This window comes from Peromyscus eremicus, chromosome 18, assembly GCF_949786415.1.
Source record: "Peromyscus eremicus chromosome 18, PerEre_H2_v1, whole genome shotgun sequence".
NCBI lineage: Eukaryota > Metazoa > Chordata > Mammalia > Rodentia > Cricetidae > Peromyscus > Peromyscus eremicus.
Window position 1 is genome coordinate 41,925,319 of NC_081434.1, and position 15,377 is coordinate 41,940,695.

Below are 15,377 nucleotides of genomic sequence, written 5' to 3' on the forward strand. Positions count from 1 at the left end.
AGCCAGCTAGTCTGCCCCTCTAGGTGTACTGAGGGAGCTAATGTAGCCCTGTCTCCTTCCCTATTGACACCCAGCCTTTCCTGGCCCTGGGGCAATGAGGCAAGTCTAATGCGCATCAGGAGGTCCAGTATAGAATTCAGGGTTTGACATCCAGTGGGCTAGGGTAGTACAAAACAGAACCTTAATTCATGTGGTCCCTGAGTCCTGTGTTCGTGAGGTTCTTTGCTCCTGGGGCCATGCCCTACCACAGGCTGAAATCTGAGCTTGAGATGCTGAAAACACAGCATAAGAAGATGACAGATGTAAAGAAATTCCCCAAGGAGTTCTGTGAGGCCTCGTACAAGTGCAAGGAGCTGAGTGAGCAGACCAACTCCTACTGGTGAGTGCCTAATTTAGATGGGACTCCAAAAATTGGTAGGGACTGCTTCTGGCAATCTGAAGTTTCTCCAGTCCTGCCTGACCCAGCTGTCAGGAGACATCTGTCCCACTCACCTCCTGAAGCCAAATGGTCCCAAAGACACACATAGAGGCTTATAGTACTTACAAACTGTATGGCCATTGGCTTAAGTTTCTTGCTATCTAGCTCTATCATCTTGAATTAACCCATTTCCATTAATCTGTATTTTGCCACATGGCTGCTGCATGGCCAGGCTGCTGGCATGTTGGTCCTTGGGTGGCAGCTGGCATCTCCTCCACATCTGACTTTCTTCTCTGCCTCTCCTGGATTTTTCTGCCTGGCTCCATCCTGCTTTGCCATAGGCCAAAGCAGCTTATTTATTAACCAATGGGAGCAATACATATTCACAGCATACAGAAAGACATTCCACAGCAGCTTCTCCCCTTCTTCACCTTTGAACAAAGTTGGGCTGTAGTTTTAGCCTGTTTACCTCTTAGCAAGCAGCCTGTCTGATAGCTCTTGGACTTGTGCCTCTGAAACTGAGTTCTCCTAAGAGTGAAGAGTCTGAGAGCCCCTCCCAACATTTTCCTGTCAGCTTCTGGAGCTTCTAGAGAGAAAACATGGTTTGTACCATGAATGTTTTCTGTGGCTCTGGCAGGAGCTTATAGAGCTGGTTTCTATGGGAAACATGGAATGTATTTACATTGGGTCTTCTGTCCCCCCTCAGAGCATGGTTTCCCTCTACCTGCTCATGTTTTCTCAATACTGTGAACAGGTAAGCACCAGGGTGTGTGGTGGAGAGGTAGAAGATCAGGTTTTTGGAGTTACATGGAAGCATTTTGCTGTCAGGGTATTCAGAAGTAGTTTGAATCTTTCTGTAATTTGGCTATTCTCTGGCTTTAGTCTGCACCTGAGTCATGCTGGCATGGCTAGTGTGCGTTCATCCCAGGGATCTGGGGTTGGGGACCTGGAACCTTGAAGGAAGGATGGTATAGGAGGCAGGAGTAGCAGATGGAGGTGGAGCTCATCATCTTTGGTGATATTTCAGCACCCTCTACAGTCAGCTCCTGAGTGAATGGACTCAGCCTGATGAAAAAGTGAGCATGTTGAAAGAGGACAACAGAAAGCTGCAGGGGGAACAGATTTTACTACAAGAGTCCTGCGAGGAGGCGAGGAGGCTCTGTGAGGAGGCCCAAGGGAAGATCTGTGATCTCTGGACAAAGCAGCAGCAGGTAGGTTGAAGCAGCAGGGCCAAGCCTCCACTTGTCTAACCATACATACACATATACACACACCCATGTAACCATCTACTCACTTATCCAGCTGACCCATCCCATCCAATAGTTCATTTCTGTGATCATTCACAAGTCTTTCTGGGGAGTTAGCCTCTTGGAAGGCACTGCATCATGGGCAAGAAAACCCCACTGCTCTGCTAGAAGCTGCAGTCCATCAAGGGAGATGGGTAAATCACATGTCACTCACCAATTGTAAGTATAGAAGGAGTGGTGCTATGATGTGAGCCACTTAGGGAGTAGCACAGAGATCTGAGTGAGTGAGGTCAAGGGTCTGGGTCTCATTTGCTTTGCACAGGTCATATGAGATCAGAGGCAGAAACAGTATGGAAGGAGGAACGTCCCCTACAAAAGCCAAATGACTGTGTCTTGTGGACATTTTTGGGGGTGTCATATGGCATTTTACCCTCTTGTTCCCCGACTGCCATGGTATTCTCTTTACCTGGTCAACCTCTTGGTTCACACTGACAGAAACTTAAGTAACAGTTTCTCAATACTGTTTCCTGTGACTAGCATTGGCCAGTTCTCCCACCCTGGATCTTACACTCAGAAGCTCACTGGATGACCAGGGATGTGGCAAGGGCTTATGACGGATGGGCGTCAGGGTGGCAGATTTGAGATTTTAAGAGAATTATTTCTCCAACTGCACCAACATAGCATGCAGAAGCACAGCACGCTTCCCCAGGCATGTTTAGTCTCAAAATGATGGAAAGCAGAACTGTGGGTCTCACTTGAAACAGTTAGTGTGAGGAGTCTAAATTCAACTGGTAATGTCATCCTCATTCAGTTGATGTCCTCCTCATTGTGTTCTGTTCACTTATGATTTGAGGGGTGTGTGTGTGTGTGTGTGTGTGTGTGTGTGTGTGTGTGTGTGTGTGTGTGTTGTATGCATGCTTGAGGGTGCACACATTTGTTTGTTGGAAGGCTACATCAAGTGACCTCTGTTGCGTTCTCCCTTATTCCCTTTAGCCTGGGTCTCTCACTGAACCTGAAATTTTCTCTTCTGGCTAAGTTGGAAAGCCACAGATCTTTGAATCTCCTGTCTCCTCACAGTAGAGCTTCATGTCTTTTTCTGTCTCATCTCATTGCTAAATGATTTATTTGGTCAGAAAAAGAACTGACTTGTAGGTTTCTCTTAATTTTTATACATTTTTATTACTTTGAAATTAATGCATTTTGTAATAAATAGCAAAAATCAAACAATGGAGCTATTTGAAAAATCAACATAGACTTTTCTTTCACACCATAGAGGTAACATCCCAGGATATTTCTAGTTTGTCTTACTGGCTACACAATATGGAACCTGATATTTTGATGCTCACTCTGTCATGTATATGACTGTGTCTTAGGACAGATTCCTCCTCATAGTTGTATAGAGTGTGCATTTCAGAAAAGTGCTGTAGGTGACCTAAGTAGCCTCCTAGTGACTTCCTTGGGACTGTTTTCATATAAAATGCACTGTAATCTGGTCAAAAGTTATTGGGTAAAGTAATGACAATGGGTGACTTCCATTCTCTGGTCGATCACTGTCTTCTGTGGAGGAGTCTGGGTAGGTTTAGTGAGGAGTCATGATGGGTCAACTTGGATCTGTCGGAAGGCTTCCTGTCCAGCCATCTTCCATGGGCACTTGGTGTTGTGTGGCCAAACTCAGTTGTGCAGAGGTTGTTACTTTTCTGTACAATCAGTGAGTCTGGTGATAAAAACTTCCCTAGGAGGGGAAATAAGTTCAGGCCAGGGCAGAAGAGCCTGGATGGGTCTGAGTCTTGTAGATAGCAGAGAGGACCCACTACCACCCCCTAGAGTAGAAAAGGTGCTGTAACATTCTAGTCTTCTGCCTTGCTCTTCTGGGTTCAAGAAAGGTGTGTGTGTGTGTGTGTGTGTGTGTGTGTGTGTGTGTGTGTGTGTGTGTCTGTGTGTGTTTGTCTGTGTGTTGTCTTTATGTGTATCTATGTGGGTATGGGAATATGTGTTTGAGCCTCTATGTATATGTTCACTCACTCATGGAACAATGGAACATCTTTAAGAATGATGGAGACAGACATCAATGTGAAAGTACTGTGCCTAACCTGGTTAGTACTACTTCGCATCAGTCAAAGAACTGACGGAGCAGCTCATCATTTGGCAAACCCGTAAAGCTAACAACAACAAAAGACAGAAAATTGATGCAAGGTAAAAGTTTTTCAGGTCTTTGTAGAGGCAGAATTATTTATCTGCAAAGAAATCCTTGGGAGAAAAACAAAGTAATGGGGTACATGAAGGTGAGAAAGAGGTTACTGAGAGGCAGGAAAGGTGCCTGAGGGTTTGTGTCCTTCTCTGCTCTGGGTGAATGGTGGCTGACCACTGAGGACTTCCCTGCATCCTGTTTTGTTCTTCTCCTCATCACCTGCCGCCATTTTCCTTTCACCTTTGCCTAACCTTGGTTCAGCTAATCTTGACCATGGGGCTTGGCCTGGACTTTATTCCCTGGGAAATGCTGCACTGCAGAGGTGCTTGTGGCTGCATCTCAGCCCAGCAGAAGTCCCACAGCTATGCTGAGGTGTGAGAAGAGGCTGTCTCAGTGCACCTCTTAGGCTCACCATACTCTAAAGCACCCACTCCATGTTGTGTCTGCAGCACTCAGAACCTGCTTTTATTCCAAACTTCTTCATACTGAGTTAAAATCGGCCTGATGGAGGGTTGAGAGAAATGAGAACTCTCAGATGTTGCTAGTAGTGTAAGATGGTGCAGCCCTGTGAGAAGCTATATATAATTATTCAGAATGTTGAATGCAGACTCCAGTGGTCCATTGATTCCAGAATGGAAAGTAGGTGTCCACAGAGAATAGCGGACAATAGGGTTACAGAAGGACTCATCACGGCACTCCCAACTAGAAACTATTCAGATGCCCATCGTTGATGAGTGAAAACATGCAATGTGGTCCATGGAATATAGTTAAGCATGGAATAATACATGCAATCATTTGGCTGAGTTAGTCAACCTTCTGTTACTTAAAGAAATCCCTGACACAATCATCTTACTTGGAAGAAATGTTAACATAGACTCCTGATTTTAGAGGTTTTCTAGTTTTCTGAGCATGTTGCTTTGGGCCTAAATTGAGGTAACCTGTGGTATAGAGAACTTTCATAGGAGAAAGCTGCCCTCCTTGGAGGCACTGGGTAGCACTGAGAGAGAGCAAGGGGCTGGTCCACCGCCATCCAGTGGTCCTGTGCTGAGGAACTAAGCCTTCAATGCACAGACGGGGAACTTGCTAGGAGAGCTTGAATTACTGGTCAAGGAACCCTGGGGTTCACCTGTCTGTGTACAGGTTTATAAGGCAAGCACTACATTGACTGATCTGCACACTGAGTTCTTCCAGATCACCAGGCATGCATGTGTTATACAGACACACAGGCAGGCAGAACACCTCCACATTTAAAGTAAAAATGAAATGAAAAATTATCAAAACAGAGTAAAAGTACACAATCTTCTCCACATCCCTGTGCTCAGAGCATCCTGTGTTTTCCTGACTCTCGGCTGGAATATGGGTAGAGGGAGTGTGGGTTAAGGAAAGTTAACTTCTCCATAGTGTACCAGGTTGTCTCTTCTTACCTTAGTGTTATCTGGGAAACTAAACATAGATGTAATGTAGTATGCCTATATGTATGCATCCACATACATGTGTGTGCTCAATTGTGCGTGTGTGGTGTGTGTTTGTGTATGTGCATGTGTGTGTATGTACAGGGGTGGAGGAAACCCTCTCCTAAAAACACAATCTTCTAATGAACAGGAACTTCAATGACTTGAAGAAAATCTTCAGTCCCTGATGAAGCAGAAGGAGCTGCTCACCCGGCAAATGGACTTGGCAGTAAAACTGCAGCATCACTTCACTGTGTACCAGATGAGGTAGGAGCCTAGGCTTCCAGAAGCAGGTAGATCAAAGTGGGTCCGCTGTACCTGGATCTCTGTCCTCTTTGAGTTTCTGTTTGATTGGCAATGCTCACAGCCACAGCCAAGGAAAGAACACCTTGTCGTCACTGGCTCCGTCAACAGGAACTTATGTCCAGTAAGCAATATGGTTTCTCCTTGGTCTTATGGGAATTGTGTCCACTTCTTCCCTTCTGAGACCTATAGTATCCTCTGAGTATCTCATCTCTTAGATTAGATCTCCTCACAAATATTCACATGGTATCCAGAAACCTAGAGAGGGTCATCAATCATGAAGGAAAGTGTGTCCTCCTGCAAATTTATTTTCCATCAGGAACATCAAGTTTAGAGATAAGTGTCTACACTTTGGCAGATTTGCATACAGCAGCCTACTGCTGATTGCAGGCTCTCTGCAGTGTTTATCAGTTTCTCATGAGAAGATTTACTCTGGTCATAAACAGAGTAGGAGTTGACAAGCTAATCCCATGCAGGGGTCTGGGCTGTAGGAATCATCAGAGTCTTCTCTGCATTGCCGTGTAGGCTCCACTAGAGGGCAGGCATAGAGTTTTCTAGGAGGTTCACATTCATCTGGTATCTAACCAAGGCCAGCTACATCTTTCCTGACCTGTGCCTCAGACCTTGTCATACTGATATTTCTCCAAAATGATGTCTTTGGACTGTTGAAGAAACATGCTGTTTTTTCTAATCCAGCACAGTGTGTATTTTCCAGTTCAACTTCTAGCAGTTTTTAAAAGTTGAGGAAAAAAATCCTGCCCAGGTGTTCTCTGACCCTTTTCCATTGGTGAAGCAGGGAATGAACTCAGCTGGAAGGTAATGCTGATTGTCTAGATGAGTAGAGCAGATGGAGGCTAAAAGCTGACATGGAGGTTCCCCCCACCGTGACCAGGCTTGTCTCTCAGCTGCCTTCCTTCCCTAGGTTTGAAAACCTCTGGCAGAAACTGGAGCAGACCACAGAACAGGATGAGAGACTCCTGCAGTTGGAGCTGCTGAAGCAGAAACACTATGTCCCAGGCAAGTCAGCCACCATTGAGCCCCATCCCCAACAGCAGGGTATTCATGGGGTGTGTTTCCTTCCTTAACTTTTGTTTACTAGAGATTAATAGGTCCTGATTTTCTTGCCAGTGGCAGAGCAAAACTGTTTCTGAATCACATTTTTTTTTACTGATTTTCCCTATAGCACCTGTTAAGCATACTGAGAAGGCTGGAGGAAGCCAGAAACACCTTGAAGGCATGACATTCTACACTCCAGGTTCAAGGCCTCCTCAGAAAATGCCACCTCTTTTCAGCTTTGAACTCAATAGTGAGGCAAATATCAACCTACCATCAGGCGATCCAGCCATAATATGATCCACGTCTGTTGGCTCACTATCCTTGGAGAAAAGTTTGTGTCAGAAATAAGTATAATATCCAGAGAACACAACACAAATTACTAAGAACCCTGAGTCCATATGTGATGGGCAAGTGTTGCTGAAGATAATTTACTACAGAGAATAAGCCAGTTCCTCACCTCATTTGCTCTTCCATAGTGAAATTCCAAAGGACACTGAAATTTGTTTGTTTTCTTTTTTTGTTTTATTTCTTGGGATATTTATGCTTTGGTTTTGTGTTTTCTTCATTTTGTTTAAGGTTGTGTTAATTTTTGTTATTTCTTTTATTCTTGTCATTGTTTTAATAGTTTGTTAAGGCTATACACTGTATATATTGATGCTGTTTTGAAAGCCCACATTGAATAAAATGAATGTATTTTTATGAATAAAATTCAATTTCAAACTTTTCACTCTAAGACTCTTCTTTAGTCAGATGAGGTTTCACACTCTTGTAAACCAAGAACTCACAGGCTTGTACTTATCTCAGTAAGTTCCAGGAAGCTCGGGCTGCAAAAGGATTTTCCATTCATGGGTCTCAGGGCTACACAGGGGGATTGCCCCTTGGATGTGGATGGCATAGCCTACTCCATGGACACCCACTACATAATAGAAAAACTAGATATATTGTATATTTGAGGTCGTATATTTAGCTACCAGTAAACTGTGGTACACTGTACACACATGTTCAAGAAATCATCATGTAGACCAAATTAAAGGGAAACAAAAATATTTTGCTCCAGGCTTCTCTGGAAATGAGAACATTCATTAAAATTGTATAAACAAAATCAGGAAATGAAAATCATTCTGCCTCTGGTTTCCTTGAAATATAACATGAGTGATAACTGAACAGCAGAGATCATTTCCTGCATAACATGTTGGGACTTTTTGTGATGCTTTTCTTTATACCTATGGGTGTTTTGCCACCTCGTACATGCAATTCCCACAGAGGCCAGGTGAGGACAGATTCAACCAAGAATTTAATTTAAAGAGGTTTGTTAGCTGTCCTGTGGGTCTTCTGAGACAGAAATAAATGCTCTTAATGGATGAGCCATCTCTCCAGTTCCTACACTGACCCTTGTCCTCCCATCCACGTGTGCTGTATTAGGCAAATTAGATCACTCCCCACCAAAGATTGAAGTTTCTTGAAAACTGTAGGGACAGGCATGCTAATTGTCTTAGGCTGCCACACATCCATTCAGGGCTCTCATAGGTTCAGGATCCTGCCCCAGTCTCACTGACTGTCAGATTGGAACAGATTTCCTAGGTTGACAACACCTATTAAGCCTGTCTGATGAAATGCAGAATTGAGAAGACCCTCCTGGGGGTGGAGGTAGGAAGAGGAATCCCTCTTGATGGTCCATATAAGCAATGTTGGGAGGAAATTATGACTAGGTGGAGTGGATGGAGGCTTATTCAGGGGCCACATGTCTCTGGTGCAGAGTGATTCTGTGCAATTTATAACTGAGATAAGGCTGTTGTGAGGCCCAAACTACTCTAAAATTTCCATACATGTCTGGTGTATTGGTCAAGATTCTGTGGGGTAACAACTTATAGAATGCATTTCTATATATACAGAAGGCTATTTTTTTAGAATGACTTAGAGGCTTTGGTCCAGCTAATTTATCACTGGCTGGTTATGATGGCAAAGTCCAAGAATCCAGCAATTGCTCAGTCCACTACACTTGATATCCTAACCCATGAGTAGTATAGTCTGGAATCCCAAAGAAGTTGGCTCCAATGCCAGTGAAGGTATGGACTTGCTAGCAAGGTGAGAGCAAACAGCTAAAGAGCAAAAACTCCCTTCCTCCATTTCTGTATATGGGCTTCCAGCACAAGGCCTGGCTGATTACAGGTATGTTTTAGGGGCTCAAAACATTCAATTTAAAGGTGGTTCTTTCCTCATCAACATCCAGATTAAAGGAATGTCTTCCTACTGCAAAGAGGTGGATTCCATGTGGATCTTCTCTCTTCAAATTAAGCAAAAGTAATTCACTGGTATGCCCCTCCATTTTTGGGTTTTAGTTAATTCCATATGTAATGAATTTGACAAATAAAGTAGCTATGACAACTTGACCTCATGTCAACTTGACACATAATTATATCTTTTTATATCACGATTTATTTCTAAATGTAAAATAATAACCATGTCATAATAATGCCCAAATATGATAAATTATATCAAGTACAAAGCAAACACATTATACATTAGACCAGCTCAAAATTATGCCTAGCATGATTTAACTATCCCTGTATAACTGCAAACATATTATAAAGTTCGAATATGTGGCAATGTCTCCTGAGGGACATTCTTTTAGTATCTCAAATTTAAATATGATAACATCAATATTCTCACTTCATTTGGAATGAATGTTTTTATTTATTTGTTTATTTTTATTTTTACATCCTAACCAAAATTTCACCTCCAACCTCTCCTCTCAACCATCTGCCCACCTCCACTCTTCCTGATCCACATCCATTCCTCTTTCTCTTTCTTCTCTTCAGAAATGGGCAGGCCTCCTTTGGATATCTGCCTGCTATGTTATATAAAGTTGTGGTGGGACTAGGCATGACTTCTTCTATTAAGGCTAGATGTAGTAAATCAGTAGGAGGAATGGGTCCCAAAAGCAGGCATTAGAGGCAAGCTCTGCTCCCAATGTTAGGAGTCTCACAAGAAGACCAAGTTATACAACTCTAAAATATATGCAGAGGGACTGAGTCATGTCCATGCATGATCCCTGGTTGGTGGTTCAGGCTCTGAGTCACTATGAGCCTAGGTTAGTTAGTTCTGTGGGATGCTTTTGGGCTCCTGATTCCACTGGCTCCTACAAATGTTAATTGTTCATTCATTATTTTATGTACATTGGTGTTTTGCCTTCATGTAAGCCTGTATAAGGGTGTAGAATCCTCTGGAACTGGAATACAAACAGTTGTGAGCTGCATCGATTTTTTTCATTATTTTAAAAATTATTTCATATGATGAGTATATGGAAATTTATTGGTGGGGATTTAAAATGATAACATATATCCATTTACTTATTTAGAGAGGATAAAATACATATATACATATATATGATAGAGAGAGAATGAACATACAATACACACCATGACATTTCGACATTCTGTTCATATGGAGGTCAATGAACAAATTAGGAGGAGTAAGCTTTTTCCTTCCACCCAACTAGGCATCTCATTGGCCCTTCCCTGGTACTTTTCATGATCAACTTGTGGCTTTCTGCCTTAGAGGATTTTCTTGTGGTTTGAAACTTAAAGAATATTTTAATATTAATATGCATTAGGAAATATTTGTGCATAATTTTGTTTCAAATGAATGATACACTTAATAACTTTTCACCCTAGGAGTAAGAATTCTTGATGGGAGGAGGGTTGCTGTGTGTCTAGCTTGAAGAAACTGCTAGTCCAGAGTAATTCATGGGAAAAGGCAAAAGTGAAGTTACTCTGCCATGTAGGTGAGTGAGTTCACTGGAAATAACCAGTGAAAAAGCACCAAGGAAGGTTCCAGGGTGAGTCATTGAAATGCTATGTTCCTTCTTGGCATTGTGCCTTTGAGAGTGTGTCCTATGTGCCCCGTGCACTTCTTTGGACTAAGACTATTGGTCACTAATGCTCTGCAGGCCCCTCTTGACAGTTCAGGTTTTAGCATTTAACCAGTTATAGCAATCATCACATAGTTATCCAAATACAACATTCTTACAAAAGTCAAAATTTCCAAGGCACTTCAGAAGTTAAATAGCCTTCATGTTTACTAAACATTTTAGAATAATACTAAGGTCTCAAAACTTAGTAAAAAACATGCCAGTTAGATGAATTACCTTGTATATTTTAATCTCTAGATACTTTTAAAACATGAATTTCTGAAAAATTGATGCAAAATGACATGCACAGTACATGATATACTGAGGTTCTTCTTTAATGCACTTCAGGATCAAATATGAGCATAAATCATTAATTATACCCAGAACTTTAGCTTTATTTCATACTTGATGACTTTCAGAATAAGCTATATCAAAACATGGGGATTGACATAGGAAGTTATTTGAGTTGATGTATGAATGTGAGGAAGGACTCAGATCTTCCCCTGAAACTGCTCATAAAATCTAGAAAGGACTTCCTGACAATTTCCTTAAGCAGATCAGAGGCACCACATGTCCCTCCATGGAGGAAAGGTGCAGCCTCATATCTGAAGACTGATGAAGGCACACAGAGAGGACATGATCCAAAAGCCCTCACTATTTGCCATTCATCTGCTTGACTCCTATTGCTTTCATTTTGACACACATTTCATATCATTCCACTTTCCATCAACTCTAGAATAAACTCTCAGGTCTACTACATGCTCTAAAAGGCACAGTGCTGGCCCTGAGCAATGGTGCATGTCGATGACTCAATGCCATGCTGCATGGGTGAAATGACTGGGCCCACAAGGAGTTGAGTATCAGGAAAGGCCCCCGAGGAGAGAAGGGTAAGTGTATTGGGAAATATGGGGGAATAAATAAAGGCATCATTTTGTGGTATGGAAGGAACTCAGGTGAACATGAAGGCTGTAGCCCACTCCAAGGATCAGGACCATAATGAAATCTGGAGTAAGGGCCCATCTTTTCTGGAGCCGTGTGCACCTCTGTCCCTACATGTTGTAGAATTTTGGGACAGAAACCTGATATGAGACCAGATGAGTGTTTGGAAGACTCCCTTTCTTTGGTAGCCTTGTTCTGGTTTCTAGCTGCCTGCAGGGTCAGTAATTCCTCTTGAGATGATCTCCACAGCAGGATTGATGCCCTTTCGCCATCTCCATGTGCTCCATGGCTCACTCTGACTTGTGCCTGGGATGGTACCCCATCTTTAAACTAAAGAGTGTTCTGGGACTCTAGAGGCTTTAGGCACGAGGGAGATGTTGGTGTGCTTACTCTTCTTGTTGAGACTTTAGGCACAAGTGAGATGTTGGTGTCAAAGACTTTGTTCTTGTCTTTCACACTTGGAAGCCTGGCTAGGGGTGGCATAGACCAGGGAATGAGACCTGTTCAAAGACAATACAGGCATGTACAGGGGTAACAGCTGCTCATATACCCTCATACATATCAAACAGTGTGAGTGAGAGATAACTCTTTCTATCTTTTACCCGGATAGATGGAAGCTCATTAGGTTGGGTCCAAGAGGTGCAGAGGTTGTTACTTTTCTGTACAATCAGAGAGTCTGGTGATAAAAACTTCCCTCAGAGGAGAAATAAGTTCAGGCCAGGGCAGAAGAGCCTGGATGAGTCTGAGTCTTGTAGACAACAGGGAGGACACACTACCTCTCCCTAGAGCAGAAAAGGTGCTGTAACATTCTAGTCTTCTCCCTTGCTCTTCTGAGTTCAAGAAAGGTGTGTGTGTGTGTGTGTGTGTGTGTGTGTGTGTGTGTGTGTGTGTCTATGTGCTGTCTTATGTGTTTCTATGGGGTAGGAGAATATGTGTTTGAGCCTCTATGTGTATGTTCACTCACTCATGGAACAATGGCACATCTTTAAGAATGATAGAGACAGACTTCAATGTGAAAGTACTGTGCCTAACCTGGTTAGTACCACTTTGCATCAGTCAAAGAACTGAGAGAGCTGCTCAACATTCGGCATGTCCATAAACTAACAACAACAAAAGACAGAAAATTGATGCAAGGTAAATTTTTTTCAGGTCTTTGTAGAGGCAGAATTATTTATCTGCAAATAAATCCTCTGGAGAAAAACAAAGTAATGGGGTACATGAAGGTGAGAAAGAGGTTACTGAGAGGCAGGAAAGGTGCCTGAGGGTTTGTGTCCTTCTCTGTTCTGGGTGAATGGTGGCTGACCACTGATGACTTCCCTGCATCCTGTTTTGTTCTTCTCCTCATCACCTGGCACCATTTTCCTTTCACCTTTGCCTAACCTTGGTTCAGCTAATCTTGACCATGGAGCTTGGCCTGGACTTTATTCCCTGAGAAATTCTGCACTACAGAGGTGCTTGTGGCTGCATCTCAGCCCAGCAGAAGTCCCACAGCTATGCTGAGGTGTGAGGAGAGGCTGTCTCAGTGCACCCCTTTGACTCACCATACTCTAAAGCACCCACTCTATGTTGTGTCTGCAGCACTCAGAACCTGTTTTTATTCCAAACTTCTTCATACTGAGTTAAAATTTGTCCTGATGGAGGCTTGGCAGAAATGAGAACTCTCCAATATTGGTAGTAGTGTAAAATGGTGCAGCCCTGAGAGAAGCTATGTACAGTTATACAGAAAGTTGAAATACAGACTCTAGGTGGACCATTGATTCTAGAATGGAAATGCCTCTGGGCTGGAATATGGGTAAAGTGGGTATGGGTTAATGAAAGGTAACTTTATTCTCCATACTATCCCAGATGATCTCTTCTTACAATAGTGTTATCTGGGAAACTAAACATGGATGCAATGTAGTTTGCTTGTATGCATGCATGCATGCACATGTGTGTGCTCAAGAGTGTGTGCGTGTGTGCATGGATGTGTGTGTGTGTGCTTGCACATGTGTGTATTTAAAGGGGTGCACACAATCCTCTCCTAAATACACAATGCTCTAACGAACAGGAACATCAAAGACTCGAGGAAAATCTTCAGTCCCTGAGGAAGCAGAAGGAGCTGCTCACCCAGCAAAGGGACTTGGCAGTAAAGCTGCAGCATCATTTCACTGTGTCCCAGATGAGGTAGGAACCCAGGATTCCGGAAGCAGGTGGATCCAAGTGGGTCTGCTGTACCTGGATCTCTGTCCTCTTTGAGTTTCTGTTCAACTGGCAAAGCTCCCTGCCACAGCCAGGGAAAGAACACCTCAGAGTGTCGTTACTGGCTCAGTCAACAGGAACTTCTGTCCTGGAAGCAATATGCTTTCTCCTTGGTCTTATGGGGATTGTGTCCTCTTCTTCCCTTCTGAGACCTCTAGTATCCTCTGAGTATCTCATCTCTTAGATTAGATCTCCTCACAATTATTCACATGACAGCCAGAAACCTAGAGGGTTTCATCAATCGTGAAGGAAAGTGTGTCCTCCTGCAACTTTATTTTCCATCATGAATGTTATGTTTAGAGATAAGTGTCTACCCTTTGGAAGATTTGCATACAGCAGCCTACTGCTGATTGCTGGCTCTCTTCACTGTTTATCAGTTTCTCATGAGAAGATTTACTCTGGTCACAAACAGAGTAGGAGTTGACAAGTTAATCCCATGCAGGGATCTGAGCTGTAGGAATCATCAGAGCCTTCTCTGCATTGCTGTGTAGGCTCCACTAGAGGGCAGGCATAGAGTTTTCCAGGAGGTTCACATTCACCTGGTATCTAATCAAGACCAGGTACATCTTCCCTGACCTGTGCCTCAGACCTTCTTATACTGATATTTCTCCAAAATGATGTCTTTGGACTGTTGGAGAAACATGCTGTTTTTTCTAATCCAGCACAGTGTGTATTTTCCAGATCAACTTCTATCAGTTTTTAAAAGTTGAGAAAAAATCCTGCCCAGTAGCTCTCTGACCCTTTTCCCTTGGGGAAGCTGGGAATGAACTCAGCTGAAAGGTAATGCTCGATTGTCTGGCTGAGTAGATCTGGTGGGGGCTCAAAAGCTGACATGGCAGGTCCCCACCAGGCTTGTGTCCCATCTATCTTCCTCCCCTAGGTTTGAAAACCTCCAGCAGGAACTGGAGCAGACCACAGCCCAGGATGAGAGCCTCCTGCAGATGGAGCTGCTGAAGCAGAAACACTATGTCCCAGGCAAGTAAGTTACCATTGAGACCCATCCCCAGCAGCCAGGGATCATGGGGTGTGTTTCCTTCCTTAACTTTTGTTTACTAGGGTTGAATAGGCCCTGATTTTTCATGACAGTGGCACACCAAAACTGTTTCTAAATCATACTTTCTTTACTGATTTTACCTGACAGCACCTGTTAAGAAGACTGAGAAGGCTGGGTGAAGCCAGAAACACCTTGAAGGCATGACATTCTACACTCCAGGTTCAAGGCCTCCTCAGAAAATGCCACCTCTTTTCAGCTTTGAACTCAATAGTGAGGCAAATATCAACCTATCATCAGGCGATCCAGCCTCAATCTGATCCATATCAGTGGGCTCACTATCACTGGAGAAAATTTTGTGTCAGAAATAAGTCTAAAATACAGAGAACACAAGACAATTTATTAAGAACCCTGACTCCATATGTGATGGGAAATCTGACAAGCAAGACTGTGTTAACGTCACACTGCCATCTAGACAAAACACACCAAAAGCACAAGAGTCTCTCTACTGCAGTGCCGAAGCTGACACCATGTCATAGGCAAGTGTAGCTGAAGATAATTTGCAACAGAGAACAAGCCAGTTCCTCACCGCTTTTGCTCTTCCATAATGAAATTCCAAAGGAAACTGTAATTTCC

At 43.1% G+C, this 15,377-nt stretch overlaps 1 protein-coding gene across 2 annotated transcripts; it reads left to right on the forward strand.

The window, feature by feature from the left end:
• The first annotated feature begins 1,450 nt into the window (after positions 1-1,450).
• LOC131895187 (disks large homolog 5-like) lies at positions 1,451-15,266 on the forward strand. Of its 2 annotated transcripts, none has more exons than XM_059245608.1 (4): positions 1,451-1,629; positions 13,560-13,675; positions 14,631-14,725; positions 14,892-15,266. In XM_059245608.1, the coding sequence occupies exons 1-4, from the start codon at positions 1,501-1,503 to the stop codon at positions 14,921-14,923; spliced, it is 372 nt and encodes a 123-aa protein (XP_059101591.1). In that variant the 5' UTR covers positions 1,451-1,500; the 3' UTR covers positions 14,924-15,266. The 2 variants fall into 2 exon arrangements, with proteins under 2 accessions (XP_059101591.1, XP_059101592.1); XM_059245609.1 differs by having other exon boundaries at positions 14,631-14,729; positions 14,892-15,263.
• Positions 15,267-15,377: the final 111 nt, after the last annotated feature.